At 58.6% G+C, this 23,711-nt stretch overlaps 1 protein-coding gene across 3 annotated transcripts; it reads left to right on the top strand.

Annotated features, from left to right (window-relative positions):
* The first annotated feature begins 1,496 nt into the window (after nt 1–1,496).
* Nucleotides 1,497–23,570, top strand: STXBP1 (syntaxin binding protein 1). 3 transcript variants are annotated; one of them, XM_071574055.1, is made up of 20 exons: nt 1,497–1,659; nt 11,709–11,758; nt 11,890–11,971; nt 12,752–12,828; nt 13,076–13,154; nt 13,260–13,363; nt 14,158–14,306; nt 14,673–14,757; nt 14,947–15,077; nt 15,452–15,559; nt 15,676–15,736; nt 15,969–16,034; nt 16,188–16,268; nt 16,391–16,529; nt 16,712–16,821; nt 16,991–17,092; nt 18,043–18,128; nt 19,326–19,480; nt 20,520–20,643; nt 21,844–21,934. In XM_071574055.1, exons 1-19 carry the CDS (start codon nt 1,623–1,625, stop codon nt 20,627–20,629), a joined length of 1,812 nt encoding a protein of 603 aa, XP_071430156.1. In that variant the 5' UTR covers nt 1,497–1,622; the 3' UTR covers nt 20,630–20,643; nt 21,844–21,934. The 3 variants fall into 3 exon arrangements, with proteins under 3 accessions (XP_071430156.1, XP_071430157.1, XP_071430158.1); XM_071574056.1 differs by lacking the exon at nt 21,844–21,934 and adding an exon at nt 20,786–21,822; XM_071574057.1 differs by lacking the exon at nt 20,520–20,643 and having other exon boundaries at nt 21,844–23,570.
* The last annotated feature ends 141 nt before the right edge of the window (nt 23,571–23,711 follow it).

Consider the following 23,711-nt stretch of genomic DNA (forward strand, 5'->3'; position numbering starts at 1 on the left):
CCCATTTCCCCCCCTTTCCTTCCCCATTTCCCACCTTCACCCCATCACACGCTGCCCAGGTTTGGAAGGAGGAGCACAGGAACACCCAAATCCCCTGGGCACGGCCTGGGGGGCCAACTCAGGGTCAACCACAGTGGCTGGTGGCCCTGGCACATATCCACACCCAGCCTGGAGGGAAAGCTTTGTGGTTGCCCTACTGGGCACAGGGTGAGCACGGTGTACCCTTTGCCCCCAGATTTACAGCCCTGGCTGTGCCTGTTGTGGGCGGGTCGCCACAGGGTGACTGATCTTCCGTGTGTATGGGAAGATATTTTACTGAGCAATAAGGCTGATTCACCCTAGAGACCCTTCCCCACCGCCCCAGCTGCAGCCCTGGGGTTGTGGGGGTGATGCTGGGTGCAGGAGGATTCCAGGAGTGTGGGTGTGGGTGATGCCGGGTGGGGGGACTGGCAGCGCCGGGGGTGTGTCTGAGGGTGACACCGTGCGCGGGGGCGATCCCCTGTGCGGGGACGATGCCGGGGGTTGTGTCTGTGTGTGATGCCGTGTGCGGGGGCGATGCCGTGTGCGGGGGCAATGCCGGGTGTGTGCGTGTCTGTGGGTCATCCCGTGTGCGGGACCAATGCCGTGTGCGGGGGCAATGCCAGGGGTGTCTGTGCGCGATGCCGTGTGCGGGGGCAGTGCCGAGGGTGTGTGTCTGTGGATGATCCCGTGTGCGGGGGCAATGCCGTGTGCGGGGGAAATGCCGGGGGATGTCTGTGCGCGATGCCGTGTGCGGGGACAGTGCCGGGGGATGTCTGTGCGCGATGCCGTGTGCGGGGGCAGTGCCGGGGGATGTCTGTGCGCGATGCCGTGTGCGGGGGCAGTGCCGGGGGATGTCTGTGCGCGATGCCGTGTGCGGGGGCAGTGCCGGGGGATGTCTGTGCGCGATGCCGTGTGCGGGGGCAGTGCCGGGGGATGTCTGTGCGGGATGCCGTGTGCGGGGGAAATGCCGGGGGTGTGTGTCTGTGCGCGATGCCGTGTGCGGGTCGATGCCGTGTGCGGGTCGATGCCATGTGCGGGGGCGATGGCGGGGGATGTCTGTGCGCGATCCCGTGTGCGGGGACGATGCCATGTGCGGGGACGATGCCGGGGGTTGTCTGTGCGCGATCCCGTGTGCGGGGACGATGCCGTGTGCGGGCCGATGCCATGTGCAGGGGCGATGCCGGGGGATGTCTGCGCGCGATCCCGTGTGCGGGGCCGATGCCACGTGCAGGGGCGATGCCGGGGGATGTCTGTGCGCGATCCCGTGTGCGGGGCCGATGCCATGCGCGGCGGGACGCTCCGGTTGCAGTACCGCATACCGACCGCAGGGGACGCTCCGCGGCTGCGGCGCGGGGGGCGGAGCGGTCCATGGGCGTGGCATGGGCGTGTCCATGACGTCAGCACAGAGCCCCGCCCCCGGTCAGCTGAGCGCTCCGCACCGCCCCCCCCGCCCCCCCCCCCGGGCCCCCCCCGCCCCGGTCCCCCCCGTCCTCCTCCCTGTTCCCTCCTCCCTCCGCATCCCTGCGCCGCCACCCGCAGCCTCGCCCGGCCGTGTGTGCCTGTGGGTGCTCCCCCCCTAAACCACCCCCCGGCACCGAGACATGGCCCCCATCGGACTCAAGGCTGTGGTGGGAGAGAGTAAGATCCGCGCCCCCCGCGGGGTGGGGAGGGAAGGGGAGGGGGTTAAACTTGCCCTGGGGAGGGTCGCACTGGCCGTGCTGCCCTTGCCCGGGGTGGGTGGGGGGGATGCTGCGGTTGCGCAACACGGAGCCTCGGGGCGGGGAGGGGGGGACACACGCGGGACACCCGGGGCTGGCAGGGACGGGGGGGTGTCGTGGGTGCTGTCACCTTCCGGGGTTTATTTGTTTGATTTTTGCGGCTCTCGGGGGTTTTTCTGCAGTGGAAAAGGAAAGGTGGGGGGAGGGAAGCGAGAGGCGCTGGAGCCCCCCCGTTGTGGCCCCTCCGGCTCCCAAACAGCCCGAGGGGAGATCGCTGATCCCCCCGGCATGGGGGGCTGAGCCCCGAGATGGGGGACACGGGGGTGTGCAGACCCCAGTCCCCAGCGCAGTGCCAGGCCGGGCCCTCCCGCTTTGTTCTGCAGCAAATCGCGCTGGTTTTATTTATTTATTGCTATTATTTCTATTATTATTATTATTAATAATAATATTTTCCCGGACGTGACTTTGCTCCCGTGATCCGGCCGTGCCCACCCTCCCTTTGCCCCCCAACCCTAAACCCAAACCCACCCGCCGGCCTCGGTCATCCCGCGGGGGGCTGTTCCCGGCCGGGAATATTCCCGGGAGCCGCGGGCGGGGGCCCGGCACGATCGTTCCCCGGCTCCGCTTCCTCCTTCCCGGCTGTTGCAAGGCGATATTTTCCCGGGGGGAAGCGCGGGGTGGGGAGGGGGGGGGTTGTTCTCCAAAACACCCGAGGCTGGAAGAGGAAGGGGAGGGGGAGGACGATCCCTTCGCCTGGAGCAAAATTCCGGTGAAAAAACTCCGCATTAAGTGAAAAAAATACATAAGAAAATGGAAAAGCCGAAAGGGCAGGAACCGGTGGGAACTTCCCCCCGCAGCCATGAGCCTTCCTCCTCCTCCTCCTCCCCGCCTCTCGCAGGGTTTATTTCCGTGGCACCGTGGCCAGCCGCGACCGGAGCTTTTTTATTATTTTTTTAATTATTATTTTTTAAAAAATTATTATTTGGGGGATTTTTTTTTTGGCGTGCCATCCGTGCCCGTGGGTGATCCCCCCGCCCTCCGCGCCCGCTGCAGATGGCGCGGCCGGGGCTGGTGGTGTGATCGGGTGGGTGGCGATTTAAGGGGGGGGAAAGCGGAGGGATTCCCGTGGATTGATGGCCCTGCCGCCTTCCCACCGTCACCTGCCCCGGGATGGGGACACTGCGCAATCCCCCCTGCCCACCCCCGGCTGCTGCAATGGGGATGAGAGCCTAAAATGGAAGGGGAAAGGCAGGGAAGTGTCCCGGTGTTTCTCTGCTGCAGGATCGGCTTTGGGGAGGGGGGAGGTTGGCTCTGGTGCTTTGCTGAGATTTCCTTTAGGGGGGCTGGTCCTCTCGACTCGGGGTGGGGAGAGGGGCTGCCCCCAGCCCGGCTGGATGCGGGGAGGGGGGGAAGATGGACCCGCTGCCCACGCACCCCCTGGCACGGCCACTTCCAGTGCCCTCGGCAGAGGGGACAGAGCCCAGCGCCACTGCGTGTCCCTTATTTCCATTCATTGTCTCTGCGCTGGAACAGGGAGCACAGACACACACACAGACACGCAGAGGTTCGAGGCAGCATCATGGAAATCTGGCTCAGTCCTTCCCTTCAGGGTTTAGTGACAAACTGCTCCGTTCTTCCCTGAAAAAAAACACATCATTCCAGACTGGAAAATGATAATTTGGAGCCGGGCATCAGTTGCCGTAGCGGGGGAGCGTGGGTGGCTGGAGGGAGGGAGCAGGGTTTGTGCAGGCAAAATGCTGCAGAGGAGCGAGGGATGGGACCCTGGGGGAGCACCCTGGGGCTCCAGCCCTCCCCTCCCGTGGGAATCAGGGTGCTCTGCAGGCTGCCACGGGAAGCTCCTGGGCTTGATGGGTCAGTGCCTGCCCTGGGGGGCTGTTTTCAGGTGGAGCTGAGGTAGGACCAGCCTGCAGGGTCCCCAGACCCCCCTCCCATCCCTGGGCACCAGTGCGGATGGCACGGGATTGCCCGGCTCCCTCGCTGTGTCGGTCTGCTCTCAGGCTGGGGCTCCCTGGAGGTTTCCCTGCAGGAGATGTTTGCTCCTAAGGAGCAGGAGGTTCAAACCTGGGGCTGACCCCGAGACAGGACATCTCCCTGGGCTCTGTCCCCGAGAGGGAGGGAAGGATGGAAAGGATGCTGCTGGGTTGCCATGGCTGGCTCTGCCAGCCCCCACTCTGGAGCTGCATTCTGCCCTGGCTTCCCTCCAGACCCGGATTATTCCTCTGACCAGCTGGTGCCATGACAAGACGGGTTTTGGAGGCCTCTGAAGAGGTGGGAGGCTGTGGGCAGGGGCCTGAGGTGGGTGAGTGCTGCAGGAGAAGGGCAGAACTGGATTGTGGACCCCAGAGCCGTGGGGTGTGTGCCAGGGTGGATGTCCCTTCACCTTCCTGCAGTGTCCAGCAGTGGTGGCTCTGTGCCTCCAGGGCTTGCTTTCATCTGTTTGGGGTTGGAGCTGAGTGCACTTGTCCCCAGAGGTGATGCCTGAGGACCAGGTCCTTCTGCTGTGTCTTGTTTCCTCTGTGCCACCTTCCAGGGAGCCCCACTGGACAACCAGCCACTCTGTTCTGGTGCTGGTTGGAAAAATGTCACCTCTGAGGACACCCATCCCCAAATCTTCACCTGAACTCCCAATTCCTCGCATCTTCTTGTGCCTCAGGGCTCCTTGGATCTTCTCAGGGCAGTCTGCCCTGAGCTTCCCCTGCCCAGCCTGGTCCTGGCTCTCCTGCAGCAGCCTGCAGTGGAGAGCAGGAGGAGGAGGAGGAGGAGGCTGGTTTTACTTCACTGACCTGTCAGCAGCGAGATAAGACAGGCTGTGCTGCAGGGGTGACACCTGTGCAGTGCCTGCACCCACAGTGGGCTGGTGCAGGACATGTGGCTGGAGCATATGGAGGTGACACCGTGCTGGATCCAACAATCCCTGGACCCCTTCAACCTCCCCAAAGGTTTTTTGTGCTCCTGTGGCTGTCATGGACAGATGGGAGAAGCAGAGGAGCCCTGGGATAAGGAATTGTCCTGCTGCCTTGCAGAGACAGCAAGAAAACACCTTTCCCCCAGGACACCAGCTGATCCTCCCACAGAGCATCCTCACCTGTACAGCCGCCCTCAGAGCTGACCTGTGCCAGGTGCCTCCTGCCAGAGCCACGCCGAGGAGCCCCATGGCTAAATCCTGCCTGGATGGGGCCTGACGGGCCCCCAGCACCCATGGACAGCACCCACTGCCCGCCCTGTCACTCACGTCCCCATCGTGTCACTCCGTGTTCCCATCTGTGGCTCTCCAGAGTCCACCCCTGCCTGGCACTTGCTGGGACATGATGACTCAGGGTCTGAGGCTCGTGCTGTGCTGCACCTCCAGGGACAGGGAGGAGGCACAGGCAGGGCTGGGGCCTCTGCCAGTCCCGGGGCCCTGGGGACCTGCTGCTGGGTGGTTGCCACATGACTCACCCTGGGTGCTCGGGGCACCTCAAAGCTCCCACCACCCCATATAGGGAGCCCTCAAGGGCCAGATGCTGCTTGTGGAGTGTGCTCTGAGCCCATCTCAGTGCCCAGGGCACACAGCTTGTGTGCTGCCCCATGCCAGGTGTGCAAGGTCGCTGCCAAGCAGAGGAAGAGGAGGCAGCAAAGGGCACAGGACTCCTGGGCCAGTGGGAATATTGCAAGGATGCACATGGCATCCTCCTGCCTGCCATGAGCATGATCCCAGACTGATGGAGACGTGGATGGGTGAGGAGGAGAGAGTCTCTGTGCCCTGTCCCCACCATGGGTGGGAGCAGACCTTGAAGCCAGTTGCTCCTGGGCAGCCCACCCTCCCAATCCGTGGCTCCTGGGAGCCACCAACCTGGCAGGAATGGTACAGGAACAGGCAAAGCGTGGCCAAGCCTGTGCTGGGGCCTGTAGCTCTGTCACCAAGATCTGTCTCACCTCCAGTGTCTGCTCTAAGTTGGAAAACCTGAAAAAAATAGATGCAAAATTCATGTCTCACCTTCACACACATTGCTGAGCAATTTCAGTCTCCAAAGCATGGTTTGCACCAGGGCATGAGAAACTCTTGCCCATATGTGACCATGGAAGGTGACCAAGAGTGACAAACCTCAGTTTGGCAGGTCTGCATCCACCCACCAGCGTCTGCAAGGTGGACAAAGCCACTGACACAGAGGATTTATTTCCCTCTTGAAAAATAAGGCCTGGCTCTAATTGCTCTGCACCTCTTGGGGACAGTGTCCCAGCAGAGATTCCCTCCTTCTTCCCACAAAATCAACACATTTAAAAGGAGAATCATCATCACATGGCTTTTGGTTGCACGCTGAGGAGCAGATGCTGCGTCCACCAACTCACAGCACAGGGAAGGAACTTGGCTCTGGAGAGTGCAAAAAATAGATCAGGCTGAAGGTGCATTGATTTATGGGCTCCCACATCACTGTGTGCTCATGAATGTGCACAGACGTGTGTGTTAGAGGGTCTTTTATGGAGCCCATCAGGTGGTTTGACCTTGGACCACTTGCAGCAGTGAAGACCACTCAGAGTTGGGGCAGCTCAGCCTCACAGGCTGCCCTTCAGCCTGTCCCTGGGCTCTGTGGGCACAGGAGACCAGCCCAGCCTGGATTCCCACCAAACCCAACCTGAAGAGCCCCAATTGGTTGGTGTTTTTCTCTGTTGTGGTTTAAGACAGAGCAGAACGAGCTCAGAAAGTCACACACAGGAGAGCATGACCTACCCCTGGGAGAAGGTCACCTCCCCTCTGGGTCACTGTGACACCCCATGTGTGCTGTCCTGCTGCAGGAGAGCTCTGGGCTCCTCTTGGCACTGAAGCACCACCAACACTGGCCACACCACCAGCACCTACAGCTGCTGACAGCCAAGGTACAGCATCTGCTGGGGATGGAAACACCTGGAGGAGGAGGAAGAGAAGCACAAGTGAAGGGTGATGCCTTCAACAGGGCCCTCAAGGTCTGTGACCCATTGGTTCTGTGTGAACAGAGAAACTCTGCTAAACTCCCAGATCCTTGTGCAGACCTCAGGAAACTGCCAGGAGTGATCATAGAACATCGTGAGCTGGAAGGGACCCACAAGGATCATCAAAGTCCAGCTCCTGGCCTTGCTTAGGACACCCCAATCCCACCATGTGCCTGATCCTGCATTGAAAACTTCTGTGAATTTTACCTTGGGATTTGTGGGTGGCATCGTGCTTTTCATTTCCCTTTTGTACTTCTGGGTGTGTAACTCAACTTTTGGAGTTCCAGACCTCCAGGTGTCTGTCCTCCTCCTCTCCAGGCTGTGCAGGTTTCCCAAAGCTTTGGCCAGCAGGTGTAAATACATAGACCCTCCAGGAGAGCAGTGCAAATAGCAAAAGGAGGAGTTAATCACAGGTTACTACAATTACCATGACTAATCTGTGAAGCTGGAGCCCCAGAAGCACCACACAGGTCCCCAGAGCAGCACAAATACTGCTCAGTGTGGCCTTAACACGTGGCATGTTCCACCAGCAGCCAGGAGGGAGACATGAGGTGCAGCTCTGGATGTAAAAATACCAAAGTTCACCTCACCCAGGGTTGGGGAGAGGTGGGTGAAGCTGAGCCTGGGCAGTTCTGCCCATGCAGGACTTAGTGCAGCTGGTTGGTGCCTGGACTGCACCACCAGCAGGTTCCCATGTGAGGAATGTGTCCTCTAGGAAGGCTGAGGGCTCCAAGTGGGCATAATCCAGTGAGAAAAATGGGTGTTCAGGACATGGACTGCTGGAGGGGAGATGTTTGAAGCTTGTTTGGGCTATGGGCACAGCACTCTCCAGGCTCAAATCATCCCTAGATGGTTCTTAGCTATGCTGAAGGACATCAACTGGGCTTTGCCTCCTGTCAGTGAAGTTACTCTCCATGTGCTGGAGGAGGTTGATGGCCACCAAGGGCCATTCCTGCCATCCTGTGGTCCCTGATGCCTGTTTTATTTGGGACAGCCTGGGGATGGCCCAGTGGCACTCAGAGAGCCCCCACTGAGGATGTTCAGAGGTGGAGACGTGCTCCACTACATCCAGACGTGGTTGTATCAATGTAACATTCACACTGTCTTGAGCAATTAGTTAATGAAGCAGCACAAAAGCTGTTGCCAGGCCAACCCAAAGCCAAACGTGTTCGTCTGGGAGATGCAGCCTGACAGCTTCTTAAGAGACCTGGGTCTTGAGCAAACCTCACTGTGGATATCTGTGATCTGGCTCTCCAGAGCTGCTCAGGGATTTGGGATCCCAAAAGGGAGGATGTGTAAGGAGAGTGACAAGCCCACGGTTGGAACCTCCCATCTCCTGTAGGACCTTGGGCAATCCTTGCCCATCTGTGAAGCAGCTCCATCTTCCTGTAGCACATCAGGCCATGGTGTGCAGCCCGTGAGGTCCCAGGATGTGGCAGCAAGGGAGTGTTTCTGAGCAGGAGGAACTTGATCTCATTGCTCCAGAACGGAAGGGCTTGGCCATCACTGCTGGCACAGGACAGGCTGGGCTCAGCACTGAAGCTGGAATGTCCCTGAATGCAGCATCCCCCACCATCCCTGTGTCCCAGGGTGGGGTGGTGACCAGGATGAGGCTTTACAGCTTCCACCAGTGAAGGTCAGGGTGCTCATCACCTTCCAGGCTTGTTCTGAAGCAGAATAACAGGCCTGGGGCATCCCCAGATGGGGGCATCTCAACATAGGCCATGCTTGGCCACAGCTTTGTTGGTGTGGGCACTAGTGATGGCAGGGATGCTCCATCTTCCCCAGGTCCAGCTGGAGACATGGGGCTGGTTGCTGTTCCCATGTCCAAGCAGGACAAGGCAGGGCTGGAGAAAGGCTGCCCAGGCAGCTCGGTATAAATAACCTGGGGCTAAGCCTCTTGGAGGAAGGGATGGGCTCATGTCCTACTAGGCCACTGTGTCACCAACTTCTGGCCCTGCTTGGGAACAATGCCATGGGCCATGTCCATGCCACGTGCCACCCCGAGAACGAGCCTCACTGTCGGTGGTGGTCTGGAGGTGTGGTGGGTCCCATGTGGATGTGGTTGGGTCTCAAACATGTCATCTGCGTGGTGGCACTTTTAGGGCCATATTGCTCCAGAGGTGCTCCATCCCACGGGGCCATTGTGCTGCCCTGACCATGGGCTCTGGTGTTGGAGGAAGAGTCCAGAGCTGTCTGTATTGTCTGTTCTTGGTAGAATTTGTAATGAAAATTCTTCCAGCCTGAAGGAAATGGATGTGATGTGGTAGGTCCAGACAAGCCACGAGTTGCTCATAGTATTTTTCCCCCTGAAACCTGCTTTTATCTCCAAGTTGAAAAGCTTGACTGTGAACATCACCAACTGATGTTAGAGCCCCAAAACTCTTTGGGAACCATGTGGGGACATGAGCAGCAAAATCTGACCCACTAATGAGGAATGTGAGGGCCCCACTTTCTGGGAGGTGGTTGACTTTAGGATCACAGGGAATAGAGGAGCTGCCATTTCCCCTGAGAGTCCAGACCACTCTTCCCTAACCTGTGGGTTTGATGGCCGTGTCTGCTCTGAATGTGACACTGATCTCTGGCCTTTGCTCAAGTTTTTGCCCTTTGGCAGGACCCTGGAACCTCTTTGGAGGATGCTCTGTGGATCTATTTCTTTCCTGACCCTGCCCAGGCTCTGAGCTGGCTCTGGCAGCCTGTGAAAGAGCCAAACTTTGGATCCAAATCTGACCCAAGGTGGAGGCAGGAGAGGACATCAGTGTAGGGAACAGTTGTGCCTGGAGGCCCATCTCTAAGCAGGGAATGGACGCCCTAAAACCATAAAGCTCAGAGCAATCACCCTCTGAGGTGCCCACTCCTGCTCTGGGAGACCCATCTTGGTGCCAGGGTCGGGCTGGGGGGTGTGACAGCACTTTCTGCAGCCAGGCAGATGCTCCCCACTGAACATCCTCCACCCAGCTCAGCCCATGGACATGCAGAAGGGACACAGCATTCCCACAAAGCCGGGCACTGGAGATGAAATGTCCCCTGCAGCGCCTGCTGCAGCGAGGACAAGCTCAGGAGTGGCTGAGGCAGCAATTTGAGAGCCCTTTTTGGGCTTCCCTGTCTTGGGCCCCCTGTCCCTCCCTCACCACAGCAAACAGAGGGTGCTGGGAGCACCACAGGACTAAGCCATGGGAGCCTTTGCTCCGACAGTGCCTTCCCCTGGGCCCCAGGACCCTCGTTACCTCCTTCCTTCCTCCCTTCCTTCCTCCCAGCTCTGGATCATGGCAGTATTTTCATCACAGGGGTAGGATTTCTTCCTGGCTGCTGCTTTTTCCCGACCCTTTCCCAGCCGGTATCGCTGCCTGGCACATGGTGCACCAGCATGGCCCCCTGTGCTTTGCTGGAGTTGGGGCTGTGGGGTGGGATGGAGCCCTCGTGCTGCCTTGTAAACAGCACTGTTGTTGCTGGATCCTTGCTCTGGGGAAGGAGCCAAACATGAGTAATGGAAGGAAGGGCAGTGCCAGTGCATCCCTCCTTCCTGGCAGTGCTGCTGTGCCAGTGAAAGACCAGGGAGCAGGACTGGGATGCACAGGCAGCTCTTGCTGCCACTCCTGCCCATGGCAGAGGAGAATTCCTGGTTCACTTATTTGCTGTATGAGTGACTGGATCCCTGTGGGCTTTACCTGCCCAGGAGTGCCCAGCTCAGGTACCCAGTTTCCTTCCATCCCCCCTTGTCCAGCCTGGAGCTGCCCTGTGCCCCTTTTGCCCCTGGGGAGGCCAAAGGATGTGACTGAGGGCAGGCAGGACCCCAAGCTCAGGGCCCTTCTGGGGCTCCCCTGAGGCAGGTGGTGCTGGGAAGGAGATGGATTTAGGAGGAACTGCTGCCTCCAGGTTCTCCAGCAGGACAGACAGAGAGACAGCAATGCTCACAGGCTCCTGTTTTATCCCTGCTGGCACCACTGCCATGGCTCTGGACCCTGCTGGGATTTACCCAGGGAACTGGCACCCTTGGAATGACTCCCTGGGGAAGAGTCCCAAGGCTGGAAGGGTGACACTCTCAACAGTGGGCTCCCCACACCTTGCTGTTTTCTAATTCAGAAACATTTCTTAATTGAGTTTTAATTGGACATTTCCATTCTTGTCCCTGAGGCCAGGGGGTCAGAGCAAAACCCTCCAGGGATGAAATCCAGGGAGAAGCTCTTTGTGAAGACGTGGCACAGACTCTTTTCCTCAGGCTCAGCTGGGCATTCCCCAGCATGTCCCTGCTCTGTGAGGGATGATGGTTCATACACCAGGGTCAAAGGGGACCTTCAGGGTTTGGGGGGCACCTCAGATCCCCCATTACAGATGTTCAGGCAGCACATGTGTCTGGCAGGAGGGCAAGTACCAGCTCTGGCAAGACTTGAAACCTCCTGCCTACAACTCAGCCCTGAATGTGGCATCCTCACCCCTCTGCCAGGGCCACCTTGTGTTGTCTGAACCCCCACCCCATGGGGAGCAGCCCCAAGGGGTCCCTGGGGTCCAGGGGGTCCCCGCTGTCCTGGCTGGTTGCATAAGCCCAGCAGCTGCAGGAGGTGAAATGGGATTGTGAGGGATTACAAGGAACAGGCTCAGGCCGCTTGATTCTTGTTTCTAAAAGGAGCTCTTAAGCCGCTGTTGTTTTCCCAGCACTTTGGATTAGGGCTGAGACATGTGGGATGGCCCCCAGGCTTCCCAGAGGGACCCCAGACCCTCTGCCAGCCCATGCTTCCCACCAGCATGGGCTCTGTTAGTGCCAAGGACGAGAGAAAAACAGGGCTGAGGGGTGACAGCCCCTCTCTGGGTACCCCCAAACCACCCCCATCCCCTCCTCACATCCCCAGCTAAGGCACTGGGGGACTGGGGCTCACCATGGCCCTGCACATGGGTGGGGGGTTTGGTGCCTCTGGCACAGCCCCCACTGCTGCTGACAGTCCTTGGGGTACTACAGGGGGGCAGTTGTGGTGCTCACCCTTCCCCATATTCCCTTTCTTCCAGAGATTATGCACGATGTGATCCGGAAAGTGAAGAAGAAGGGGGAATGGAAGGTGAGCACCAAAGCTGAGGGGTGCAGGAGAGGAGGAGGAGGGTGGGGAGGAAGCAGGGAAGGGGGCAGGGTGGGAAGGGGTGGGGAAGGGCAGGTTGTGCTGTGCCCCCCACTGACAGCCCCTCTCCCCAGGTGCTGGTGGTGGACCAGCTCAGCATGCGCATGCTCTCCTCCTGCTGCAAGATGACCGACATCATGACAGAGGGCATAACCAGTGAGTACCAGCTCCCTGCGTCCCACAAACCTCCCTGTGGCAAGGGCAGAACCTCCCTCCGTACCAGAGGCATCTCCAGGCTGGCACAAGGAAGTTGGCACAGCCCCCACCCAGCACTATCCCACTTGGGATGGAGCCACAACACCTCCCCATAGCTCATGGGTGACTCTTGGTGCCAGGCTGGTGTTCCACGTGTCCCTCCTTGCCTGCTGGGGCTGGAGCAGCCAGAACACCTTGTCTCCTGGCAGTACCTCAATCTGAGGAGGAGACCAGGTGGTGTTTTATGTCAGCCTTATAAATAGCTTCCTGCAACACTTGGGAAGGAGAAGGAAACCCCAGGCTGGGCAGTGGGAGGTGTTGGGGGCAGCAGGTTTTGTCTCAGCTTGGGTAGAGCCACAGCATCACCCCCAGGTGGTTCTCCCTGGCAGGGAATGTGGGGGTAAACCAAGGAAACAGGAGCACAGACAGATCCGTGGCCCCTGGGACCTGGCCAGGTGCCCACATACCCAGTCTCATGGGGACCACAGGGCTGGGATGGGGTGGGCACAGCTCCTGGGTGGGCAGAGGTGAGTGCCTGGCGATGTTCTGGACATGGAGGGTTTGGTAGGGCTGGTCCTGTGCTGCCGTGGCATATCCAAGAACCTTGATATCCCCTGTGCTGCCATGGCATATCCGACCACTGTGACATCCCTTGTGCTGCTGTGGGGTATCCAAAAACCCTGGGCCACCCAAGTGCCCCTGCCCACACTCATCCCTGCCATCATCCCTGTTTTTCCCCAGTTGTGGAAGACATCAACAAGCGCCGGGAGCCGCTGCCCAGTCTGGAGGCCGTCTATCTCATCACCCCCTCCGAGAAGGTGAGGGCACGGGGTGGGGTGCAGGGACACAGCCTCTGGCTGGGGTGAGGCAGTGGGATGCCCATGCTGGGATGGGCAGCTGTGCCCATGGGAAGCATCCTGGCTCCAGCAAGGCAAGCAGTGCCACTGGGGCAGTGGGATGGAGGTGGAGAGCTTCTTCCATGCCAGGAGGGAGGATGCTGGGTGATGCTGCCAAGATGCCCAGGGTGCCACCCTGCCCAGCCCAGCTGCTCCCTCTCTCTTCCAGTCCATCCACTCCCTCATCAACGACTTCAAGGATCCCCCCACCTCCAAGTACAGAGCTGCCCACGTGTTCTTTACTGACTGTGAGTACCCAGAGCAGGGGGAAAATCACTAATGGGGTGCAAGCAAGCAGGGTTGGAGGGAGGGATGGAGAGATGCTGAGCACTGCCCTCCTCATGCCCTTGCAGCCTGTCCCGATGCCCTCTTCAACGAGCTGGTGAAATCCCGCGCTGCCAAGGTCATCAAAACCCTGACAGAGATCAACATTGCCTTCCTCCCTTCTGAGTCCCAGGTGAGGCTGGGCTGGGGACTGTCCTCCCTGGGGTGGTGCAGGAGAAGGGACAGGCAAGGGATGCTCTGCGTGCTTCTCCAGCCCATCAGGGTTTGTGTAACAGCTCTGCATCCTGGGTTGGCCCCGCTTGGCCCTTCCTCCCTGTCTGCTGTGATTACTTCCCGGGCTGATCTGCCCTGGGGGATTTAGCTGGTGCTGTGCCTTGGCCCTGTGCCAGCAGCTGCATTGGCCAGCTCTGCCTCCCTGCCGTGGCCACCAGCCAAGGGCACCAGGGAACTGGTCTTGTGCCGTCTGCCCCTGCTGGGCACAAAGGGACCAGGGGGATGGATGGTGCCAGACTCACTTGGTGCCATTAACCTTTCAATCCTCAGCATTTCTGGGGGGTGGCATCTCTTGGGATGTGCAGCCAGATTGCCTTCTGGTCTTTCCTGGGGGCATGGCTGGGGAGCAGTGTGTCCCTGCCATCCCTGGGTCTCTGGTTCCCTGGCTGGAAGCTGGTGACTGATGTGGGCAGGGGGTCTGCCCACATCCTACCTCCTCTGCTCACCTGGAGGAGTACATGTGGGTACGGACTGTGCCAGGGAGCTAGAGCTGGGGAGGTCCTCGGGGTCTGGAGCTGGCAGCCCAACATCCCAAGGAATGCTCCAGGCATCACTGAGCTTCGACTGCCTGGTCCCAGGCTTTGCTGGGACCTTTGTCTGGGAATGAATATGGTTTCTAAACCCACCAGGGTGTCTGGCAGGGCCTCTCTCCTCCAGACATCCCCTCTGACCTCCCTCCTCCTGCACCCCCAGGTTTATTCTCTGGATTCAGCTGACTCCTTCCAAAGCTTTTACAGCCCCCACAAGGCGCAGATGAAGAACCCGATCCTGGAGCGGCTGGCGGAGCAGATCGCCACGCTCTGTGCCACGCTGAAGGAGTACCCAGCTGTGCGGTACCGGGGGTAAGGGCAGCGTGGGGGCACCCCTGGGACCTGCCCCACTCCCACAGCAGCACCAGGGAGCTGGGGCTGTGCCAAGCATGGGGCACGGATGAGGCTGTGCTGTGTCCGGTGCTGGTCAGGGCATGGGCATGGAGGGATGGTGGGATGGACAGACATCCTCAGTCAGTGTAAATGGGCTCAGAGATGATGCTCTGGAGAGCTCGGGGGAGTTGGCACCTGAGTGGCACCAAGGGAAAGTGCAGCTCACCAGGGAGAGGTGGCAACAAAACCTGCTCAGGTCCCTTCTCTTGCACGAGCCACAGAGAAGGCAGCATCACCTCCCCACTCATGCCACGGGGAGCTGACTTCTCCTTCTGCCTCCCCCAGGGATTACAAGGACAATGCCATGCTGGCACAGCTCATCCAGGACAAACTGGATGCCTACAAGGCTGATGACCCCACCATGGGCGAGGTGAGTGGCAATGGTGCCCTGGGGGAGGATGTTGGGCTGATCTTCACTCTTAAAGTCCCACTCAAACTCTGCCCCATGGCAGTCACAGACACCAAGCAGAGACCCCAAAACACCCCCAGCTTGCTCTGAGGACCAGTGGGGCTGGTGGAGCCCCTGCCCCCACTGCTGATGTCTCCCCTGGCTCCACAGGGTCCAGACAAGGCTCGCTCCCAGCTCCTCATCCTGGACCGTGGCTTTGATCCTGCTTCCCCAGTGCTGCACGAGCTGACCTTCCAGGCCATGAGCTACGACCTGCTGCCCATTGAGAATGATGTCTACAAGTGAGTGCAGCACTGCCAGCCCCATCACCCCTAGGGGCCCCCGAGTCCAGCCCCTGAGCAGGGGTTGGAACCTCAGCATCCCTCCATCCATCACAAGTCATTGGGATACACTGGTCCTGCCTGCAGACTGGCAGGTGTGACGGGCAGGACTGGGATAAAAGGGGCTTTTTCCAACATTCAGCCCTTGGCCCCTTCCCAACATTCAGCAGTTGAAGGGGGTACAAGAAGGTGAGAGGTGAAACCGAGTTGAATAATTCCACCCTGCTGCTGGTCCCCCAGTGTCCTCCCCTGTGCCCACATCTCCCCAAGCAGTGAGGGGACTGTGTGCCCCCTCAGCCCCATCCCCACCATGACACTCCCTCCCCTCTTCCCAGGTACGAGACAAGTGGCATTGGAGAGGCCCGGATTAAGGAGGTTCTCCTGGATGAGGATGACGACCTGTGGGTCACCTTGCGCCACAAACACATTGCTGAGGTGTCCCAGTGAGTGTCCCTGTGGGCTGTTTGCCAGCTGGGTGGAACCCTGGCTTGGCATTGCCACCCACCCCTCTGTAAGGGTCGCCACCCTCCTCACAGCTCTGCCCTCCACCTCTCCCCAGGGAGGTGACCCGGTCCCTGAAGGAGTTTTCTTCAAGCAAGAGGATGAACACGGGTGATAAGGTGTGACCTGACTGCATCTGCCAAGCTGGGTGCTCAGGGGGCTCAGCCGTGGGCTGGCACATGCTGGAGTCTCCTGGGGGCACCCAGTGGGGACCTCTGCGAAGGGACAAGGGTGCTCAGGGCCCTGGCAGGGGGAGATGGCTGTGAGGTGTCAGCCCTACAGCCAGGGCTGGGGCAACGGGGTGCCTCCCAGGTCCCTGAGGGAGAGTGACCATGTCCCCTTCCCTCACAGACCACCATGAGAGACCTGTCCCAGATGCTGAAGAAGATGCCACAGTACCAAAAGGAGCTCAGCAAGGTATGAGGAGGGGGGATTCTTTGTTCAGTGACTGAGCCCACCAGGGGAGCAGGAGATGGCAGCGCTCCCCAGAGTGTCCTTGGCCATGGGTGGTGGCACAGGGACCTTTGGCCGCTGCCAGCACTGCAAGGGTGACCAGCCGTGTCTCCCCAGTACTCAACCCACCTGCACCTGGCTGAGGACTGCATGAAGCACTACCAGGGCACTGTGGACAAGCTCTGCAGAGTCGAGCAGGTACCAACCAGCTCCCCTCATCCCCTCATTCTCACAGAGACAATGGGGACCGTCATCTCCTGCCTCACAACTCGGTGCTGAGCCATGGGTGGAGGGGTGATGAGCATGTGTGTTCTCTGCAGGACCTGGCCATGGGCACTGATGCTGAAGGTGAGAAGATCAAGGATCCTATGAGGGCCATCGTCCCCATCCTGCTGGATGGGAATGTCAGCACCTATGACAAGATCCGCATCATCTTGCTCTACATCTTCCTGAAGAATGGTGAGGAGGCCACCTGGGCAGGGATGGGTGCAGGCAGGGCTTGGCCAGGATGAGCCAGGTGGGAAAGCCCAGCCCTGCCTCCCCGACCAGCACCAGGCTGGGTGTCCTAAGGCAGCAGTGGAGGGGCTGTATTCCCATGGAAAACATTCCTCAGGACACCATCTCCCTGTGGTATTTTCCAGGTATCACTGAGGAGAACCTGAACAAGCTGATCCAGCACGCCCAGATCCCAGCAGAGGACAGTGAGATCATCACCAACATGGCCCACCTTGGGGTGCCCATCATCACAGACGTGAGTGTCCCCCTCCTGCTCCCTGTGCCAGCCCATGCCCCTCAGGAGGGAGGACTGTGACCCTGTTCTGGGAGCCATGTACCCCCAGGGATGCCCCTGCCACCCCTCTGGGTGGTGCCCCTGCCTCAGTCCCCGTGTCTCAGGGTGTCCCTGTGCTCCTTGTGCCCAGTCCACCCTGCGCCGCCGGAGCAAGCCCGAGCGGAAGGAGCGGATCAGTGAGCAGACCTACCAGCTGTCCCGATGGACCCCAGTGATCAAGGACATCATGGAGGTGAGCCAGCAGGGGCAGGGGTTGGGTGGGCACAGAGGGGACCTCTGCACCACCCAGGGAGGGACCTGCAGAGGCCTGGCTGCTGCCAGCCAAACCCTGACACCTCTCCCTGACATGCACCCTCCAGGGACTGCTGCATGGTTGGAATATTTTAGGTGGCTTTCCTGGCCCCCAGGAGCATGTATGGCCCCAACCAGGCTTGCATGGCCATGGCACCCCTGCAACACAAATGCAGTAACAAACTGGTTGGTTGTGTGTGTGTGCCACCTCTGTGTGGGCACAACTAGGCAGCATCATCACAGCATAGCCCATGTTCCAACTGACCCAGGGGACAGGGATGGCTTTGCACAGCTGTGTCTGTGCCCACAGGAGCTGTCCCACAAACTCTGTGCTTGGGTAGCCCTGAGCAGAGCCAAAAAGTCAGTTTTCCCAGACACTGCCTTTTTGCTGACCTGCTCCCTCCCTCCTACCAAGGAGAAGTTCTCTGCAGAGCCAGGGGATCCCAGGCACCCAAACCACTCCCCAACACAGACATTCCACCTGCTCAGACAGACAGACAGACCCTGGAGCTACATTTTGGGGAGGGGGATATCAGTGCAGTATCACTGCCTCTGCCCCCACACTGCAGAGCTGCAGCTCCCTCGATTCCCAGAAGCACAGAGTTCAGGCTTTCCTTTGCCACAAACCCCTGAACCTCATCCCCAGGGCCAGAGGGGCCTGCCCAGGGCATCAGCACCTCCCCAAGGTCTCACAGGTGGCATTAGCCCTCCAGCACTGGTGAAGCAGCAGTGCGTCCCTCACCCCAGGGGTACATCACAGGGATGAAACCTCCAGCTCAGCTCATGCCTCTGAGCTTCCCAGGAGGGGAATCTTGGGCACAGCCTTCCTGAGGGTTCAGGGGCCATGCCTGGCTCCTTGCTGATCCTGGGTCCGTGGCTCTCTGCCTGCAGGATGCCATCGATGACAAGCTGGACACCAAGCACTACCCGTACATTTCCACCCGCTCCTCCGCCTCCTTCAGCACCACTGCTGTCAGGTGGGTCCCTCCGTGCTCCCCCTGTGCATCCTCACCTGGATCAGGGTCCCCCTGTCCTCCCCCTGTGCATCCTAACCTGGATCAGGATCCCTCTGTCCTCCCCCTGTGCATCCTCACCTGGATCAGGGTCCCTCTGTCCTCCCCCGTGCATCCTAACCTGGATCAGGATCCCTCTGTCCTCCCCCTGTGCATCCTCACCTGGATCAGGGTCCCCCTGTCCTCCCCCTGTGCATCCTCACCTGGATCAGGGTCCCTCTGTCCTCCCCCGTGCATCCTAACCTGGATCAGGGTCCCTCTGTCCTCCCCCTGTGCATCTTCACCTGGATCAGGGTCCCCCTGTCCTCCCCTGTGCATCCTCACCTGGACAGCATCCCTTCCATTCTCGCCCCAGGGGCTGTATCCAGCAGCAGGTCTGTGAGCTGCTCTGCAGTCATTCAGACATCCAGTGCCTCAGTTTGCCCTCAGGCACCCCATTGCTCAGTTCCCCCTCAGAGAAAGTGGAATCCCTTGCCTCCATTCCCCTTCAGGCAGCCCATTCCTCAGCTTCCCTACAGTCATCCTGTGCCTCAGTTTTCCTTCAGGCATCCCATACCTCCATTTCCCCTGGGCATCCTGTGTGTCCATTTCCATTCAGGCATCCCATTTCTCAGCTTCCCTCCAGACATCCCATTCCTAATTTCCCTCCAGACATCCCATTCCTCAGTTTCTCTTCAGGCATCCTGTGCCTCAGTTTCCCTTCAGCATCCTGTGCCTCAGTTTCCCTTCATCAGTCATCCCATACCTCCATTTCCCCTGGGCATCATATGTGTCCATTTCCATTCAGGCATCCCATTTCTAACTTCCCTCCAGACATCCCATTCCTCAGCTTCCCTCCAGACATTCCATTCCTAATTTCCCTCCAGACATCCCATTCCTCAGTTTCTCTTCAGCATCCCGTGCCTCAGTTTCCCTTCAGGCATCCCATACCTCCATTTCCCCTGGTCATCCTGTGTGTCCATTTCCATTCAGGCATCCCATTCCTCAGCTTCCCTTCAGCCATCCCGTGCCTCAGTTTCCCTGCCTGTAACAGTGAGCACTCAACAGCTGGAAAACCCAATTTCACCTGCTCCACCAGCAGTCTGGGAGCAAACCAGCATGTGACTTGGTCACGAGGTGGTGCCTCGTGCCCACCCTTCATCCTCCTCTTCCTCTCCGCAGTGCCCGCTACGGCCACTGGCACAAGAACAAGGCGCCCGGCGAGTACCGCAGCGGCCCTCGCCTCATCATCTTCATCCTGGGCGGGGTGAGCATGAACGAGATGCGCTGCGCCTACGAGGTGACACAAGCCAGCGGCAAGTGGGAGGTGCTAATAGGTGAGTGGGGCCCCCGGCTGACCCCTGGCGCTGGCTGCTCATCCCACGCTCCATCCCGCAAACTCCCGGCTCCAGACGACTGCGGGAGCTGGAACTCCGCGGAAAAGTCCTCTCCTTTGTCACCTCTGTCCCCGCTCCCATCCAGGTTGTGTCATTCCAACCCATCCTCATTTTGGCTCCTGTTATTTTGGCTCCTGTTTTTTCGGCTCCTGTTTTTTTGTCTCCCTGTCTGGTTCTATCCGAGCAGGGCTGGCTGAGAGGGAAGGAGGTTTTGTAGCTCGGATTGCTCCTGTTGCTCCTGTGTTTGCTCATTCTTAGGGTTGTTAGAGGAAGGAAAAAACAAAATAAGAGATGTGCAAACAGGAGACATGTTTTCCTGTTGCACAGGTCGAGGTCTCATGGGCAGCATTAACCCTCCACCACTGATGAACCAGCAGTGGGTGCCTCACCCCAGGTGGGGATTAGTAGGGTGAAACTTCCAGCTCAGCTCATGCCCCTGAGCTTCCCAGGATGGGGATCCTGGGCACAGACCTCCTGAGGGGCTCTGGGCAACAGGACATTTGTGTGCTGTCTCAGCATCCCATCTCTGCTCCCAGAGAAGCTGTGGGTCAGGCATAGTGGAAGCTCTACCAGATGTTAGCAAGGAGCTTTTAAGTCTCCTTAAATTCCTCTTGGAAGCACAGCTTGGATACACACCTCGTAGGGCAGGGGCAGGTTCCCCTCACTGTCCCATCTGGATTCCTGGTCCCTGGATTCTTGCCCAGGATGGCTGGTGGAGCCTGTTGCTGACATCTCATCTGCTCCTTGTGAGCAGCGTCCAATCTCCATGACTTCCTGCTGCCCACAGATGTGTCCCCCTGTCACTGGACACCCATCCCAGCTCCATCCCATCTCATCCCGCCTCTCTCTGGGGACCATCCCCTGCATGCGCCTACGATGCTCCGGGTGGCAACCGCGTCCTTCCTCACCCCCAAATAAAGGTGGTGGTGGTGGTGGGGAGTCTTGGCACAGCCGTCAGCCCCGCTCTGTTCTCCTGCAGGTTCTACTCACATTCTCACTCCCACCAAATTTCTCATGGACCTGAGGCACCCCGACTTCAGGGACTCCACTAGGGTATCATTTGAGGATCAGGCTCCAGCAATGGAGTGAGCCAAAGAAACCAAGTAAAGGCAGCTTACTGATGATAAAGAAACTCTTCCTCCCCGAAGGGTTTTCTTTGATTCTTCCGTTCCTCCTTTCTTTAATTATTGTTTTGGGTTCTGTTGGGTTCTCCGATAAGAAAATGCTTGCGGTTCCTCCTTCCAGGTGGAAAAGCATCCGGCGTCGCTCCATCACTCCTCTGCCATGTCTCTTGGCTGGGCCTGGCCGGCTCCGGCTCCCTCATGCCATGAGTTCCTCCTTGCCAGGGCCGAGGGGCCGGGGGGTTTGGGGTCCTGTCTGCCCAGGGAGGTGTCCCAAGGCTGGGCAGGGGGATAGGGCACCCTGGGATGCTGCTCCTGGAGAAGGGCTGGGGGTTCAGTGCCCAGGGAAGAGCAGGCAGCTGTGGGCACGTGGTGGAGACCCCAGTGCAGGCTGGGCACTGCTGTGACCCCTGGCTCTGGGGTGCCATGGGGCTGAAATCTCCAGTCAGCTCAGGTTTGCTCTTGCAGCACTTGAACCCCGACAGGAGGAGCCCCCCCGACATTGCAGACCCCCATACCCTGTGATGGGATTTTGCTGCTGGTGTTTTTACTGGTGAGACCCACCCTGGCATCCCCTGTGTGTTGGTCCCCGCAGTGCCAGGGTGGCTGGTGTGGGCAGTGTGGTGGAAACCCTCACTCACACCATGCTGGGGGACCCCCAAGCAAGGGGCAGCAGAAGGCGAGAGCCCTTTTCCTCCTCCCCTCTCAGCCATTCCCCTCCCAGCCACCTCTCTGGATGCTCAGTGCAGGCCAGGGGACCTGTGCAATGTCCCTCCATGCCTGCAGCTCCCTGGGGGCCTGTGGAATGCCCCTCCATGCCAGCTGCTCCTTGCTGCCCACCCACATCTCCCACCCCACCCCAGTGCTTCCTGCATCCCTCAAGGTTCCAGGCGTGACCCCACTGCCACAACCCACACCTCCCAGCCCCTTCCTCATCCCTCCAGCTCCATCCATCGCCTTCATTCCTCCTTCTCCACCCCTTCCCCATTATCCATGGCCCCACACAGCCCTTCCCCTTCCCCACAGACGTGCATTTCCCCGCAAGCATTTCCAGCGGTGCGGGGCCGGCGCCGCCAGGTAAGGGGGACCCGGGACAGCGGGCACGGCGGTCGGGGCGCAGCGGGGTGGTCCCCAAACCATCACTGATTCCCCCCCTCCACCCCTTTCCCTCTGCTCCCACAGGGTCCACGCACATCCTCACCCCACAGAAACTGCTGGACACGCTGAAGAAACTCAATAAAACAGAGGAAGAGAGCAGCAGTTAAAAGGAAACGCCGTCACCACTCGATGCCGACCCACATCCCCGCCGGGTGCCCGGCCCCGGGTGCCACCCTGCACCCAATGGGCCCAGCTTCTCTCTTGTTCTTGTGTTGACCCCCCATCCCCTCCCACTGCCTCCCCCCCCATCTCATTTTATCCACAGGGAGGGGACAACAGCCAAAAAAAATAATATATATATATATTAAGAAAATGGATGCATTGTGTTTAAAAGGAAAAAAGATCTATATATTTGTAGCTGCAGCTGTGGGAAAAGCCCAGGAGCTCATTGCTGAGTAGCCACCTGCCTATTGCTAGTGAATATGGTGGGAAAATAATGGAAAAACACCTTTTTTTTTGGAAAGTTGCTCCTTATCGGGGTCCTGTGTGAGTGGAAGGATGGATGGATGGACACCCCACATTGCTGCAGACGCTGGGCGGGGGGTCCCCACCACCATCTGCTGTCCCATGGCTTTTTGGAGTGGTGGGAGCTGCTGCCAGATGTGCATGCTGACATCTGGCACGGGGTGGGAGGGGGTGTGTGGGGTGGGTGCAGCAGGGACGCTTCACACTGTGGCAATTCCCATGTGAAAAGGGACCAAAACGGTCAAAACTTGGAGATGGGGCTCGTTCGCTTGCACGGCCACTGCTCTGCCCTGCTCAGCCTGACCTCCCCCTCTCTGGGGATTCCTTAAAATATATATATATATAAAATTAATTTTTACATATATATATATAATATCCACCCACGGATAGCTCTCCATCCATCCCAATGGAAGCTCAGTGCCCCATGCCCGGCTCCGCTCCTGTCGTCCCGTGGTGAAGCGTTTCTGAGCGTGCCGTTGCCCTGAGGCCCCCCCAGAACCCTCTGGGCCCCCTTTCCCAAACCCTCTGGGGCCCCCTAAACCCTCTGAGCCTCCCCCAAACCCTCTGGGGCCCCCCCAACCCTCCAGGCCCACCCCAAACCCTTTGGGCCCCCCCAAACCCTCTGGACTCTGTGTATATTAATGACTGTGTCTCGTGACGTTCTTACAAGCTTGGTGTATAGTGATTTCCCCAAACCTCTGATTTTAGTTGTTTTTGTTTTTTTTTTTTAATTTTCCACTCCTGGATTGCCCCTGCCCGTCCCTGCCATTAGATGCACTGCAATATTTTGGGGTCTATGGTTTTGTTCTCTCCCCCTGAAGGCTGTGACCCCCCTGTTCCTTCCCCAAAATTGCTCTTTCTTGCCTCGTTGGTGGTTAGCCCTCCCTTCCCTCCCTGTCTGCTCCTTGCCCATAAACTTAAATATATATTTTTAGGGCAAAGGCTGTATCATTGCACTGATATTTGTTGGTTCCCCCTTGGTCCTCCCAGCCTGTTTTTGTTCCTTCTTGGTTTAGCAATGCAAATGCTTCAGGATCTTGTATGTTGGACATTATTATTATTATTTTTTTTCTGTTACAGTTATTTATATAAAAAATAATTTATCAAAAAGGAAAACTTTAAAAAAAATTAATCTAGTCTGTCTTGGAACTTGTTTACCTTGAAATTACTGGAATCTAAATGTTTGAAAGTGTTGAAGCACAAACATGTATCATCTCTGTATATCTGTTCTTCTGTACTAAAGCACTCGAGTGACTAAATAAAAGCGATCTCCATCCCTAGTGCAACTGGGGCTGTGCTGTGCCACTCTCTGGGGGCCAGAAAAACAGGGAAAAATTGTGGGGAAAATATTCCACTCAACCCCACCCTCCTCCAAGGGAGAATCCCGGTGTGGTGATGCCAAAACTCCCCTGAGAAATGGCTTTGGA

Source organism: Pithys albifrons, chromosome 20 (genome assembly GCF_047495875.1).
Source record: "Pithys albifrons albifrons isolate INPA30051 chromosome 20, PitAlb_v1, whole genome shotgun sequence".
Taxonomy (NCBI): domain Eukaryota; kingdom Metazoa; phylum Chordata; class Aves; order Passeriformes; family Thamnophilidae; genus Pithys; species Pithys albifrons.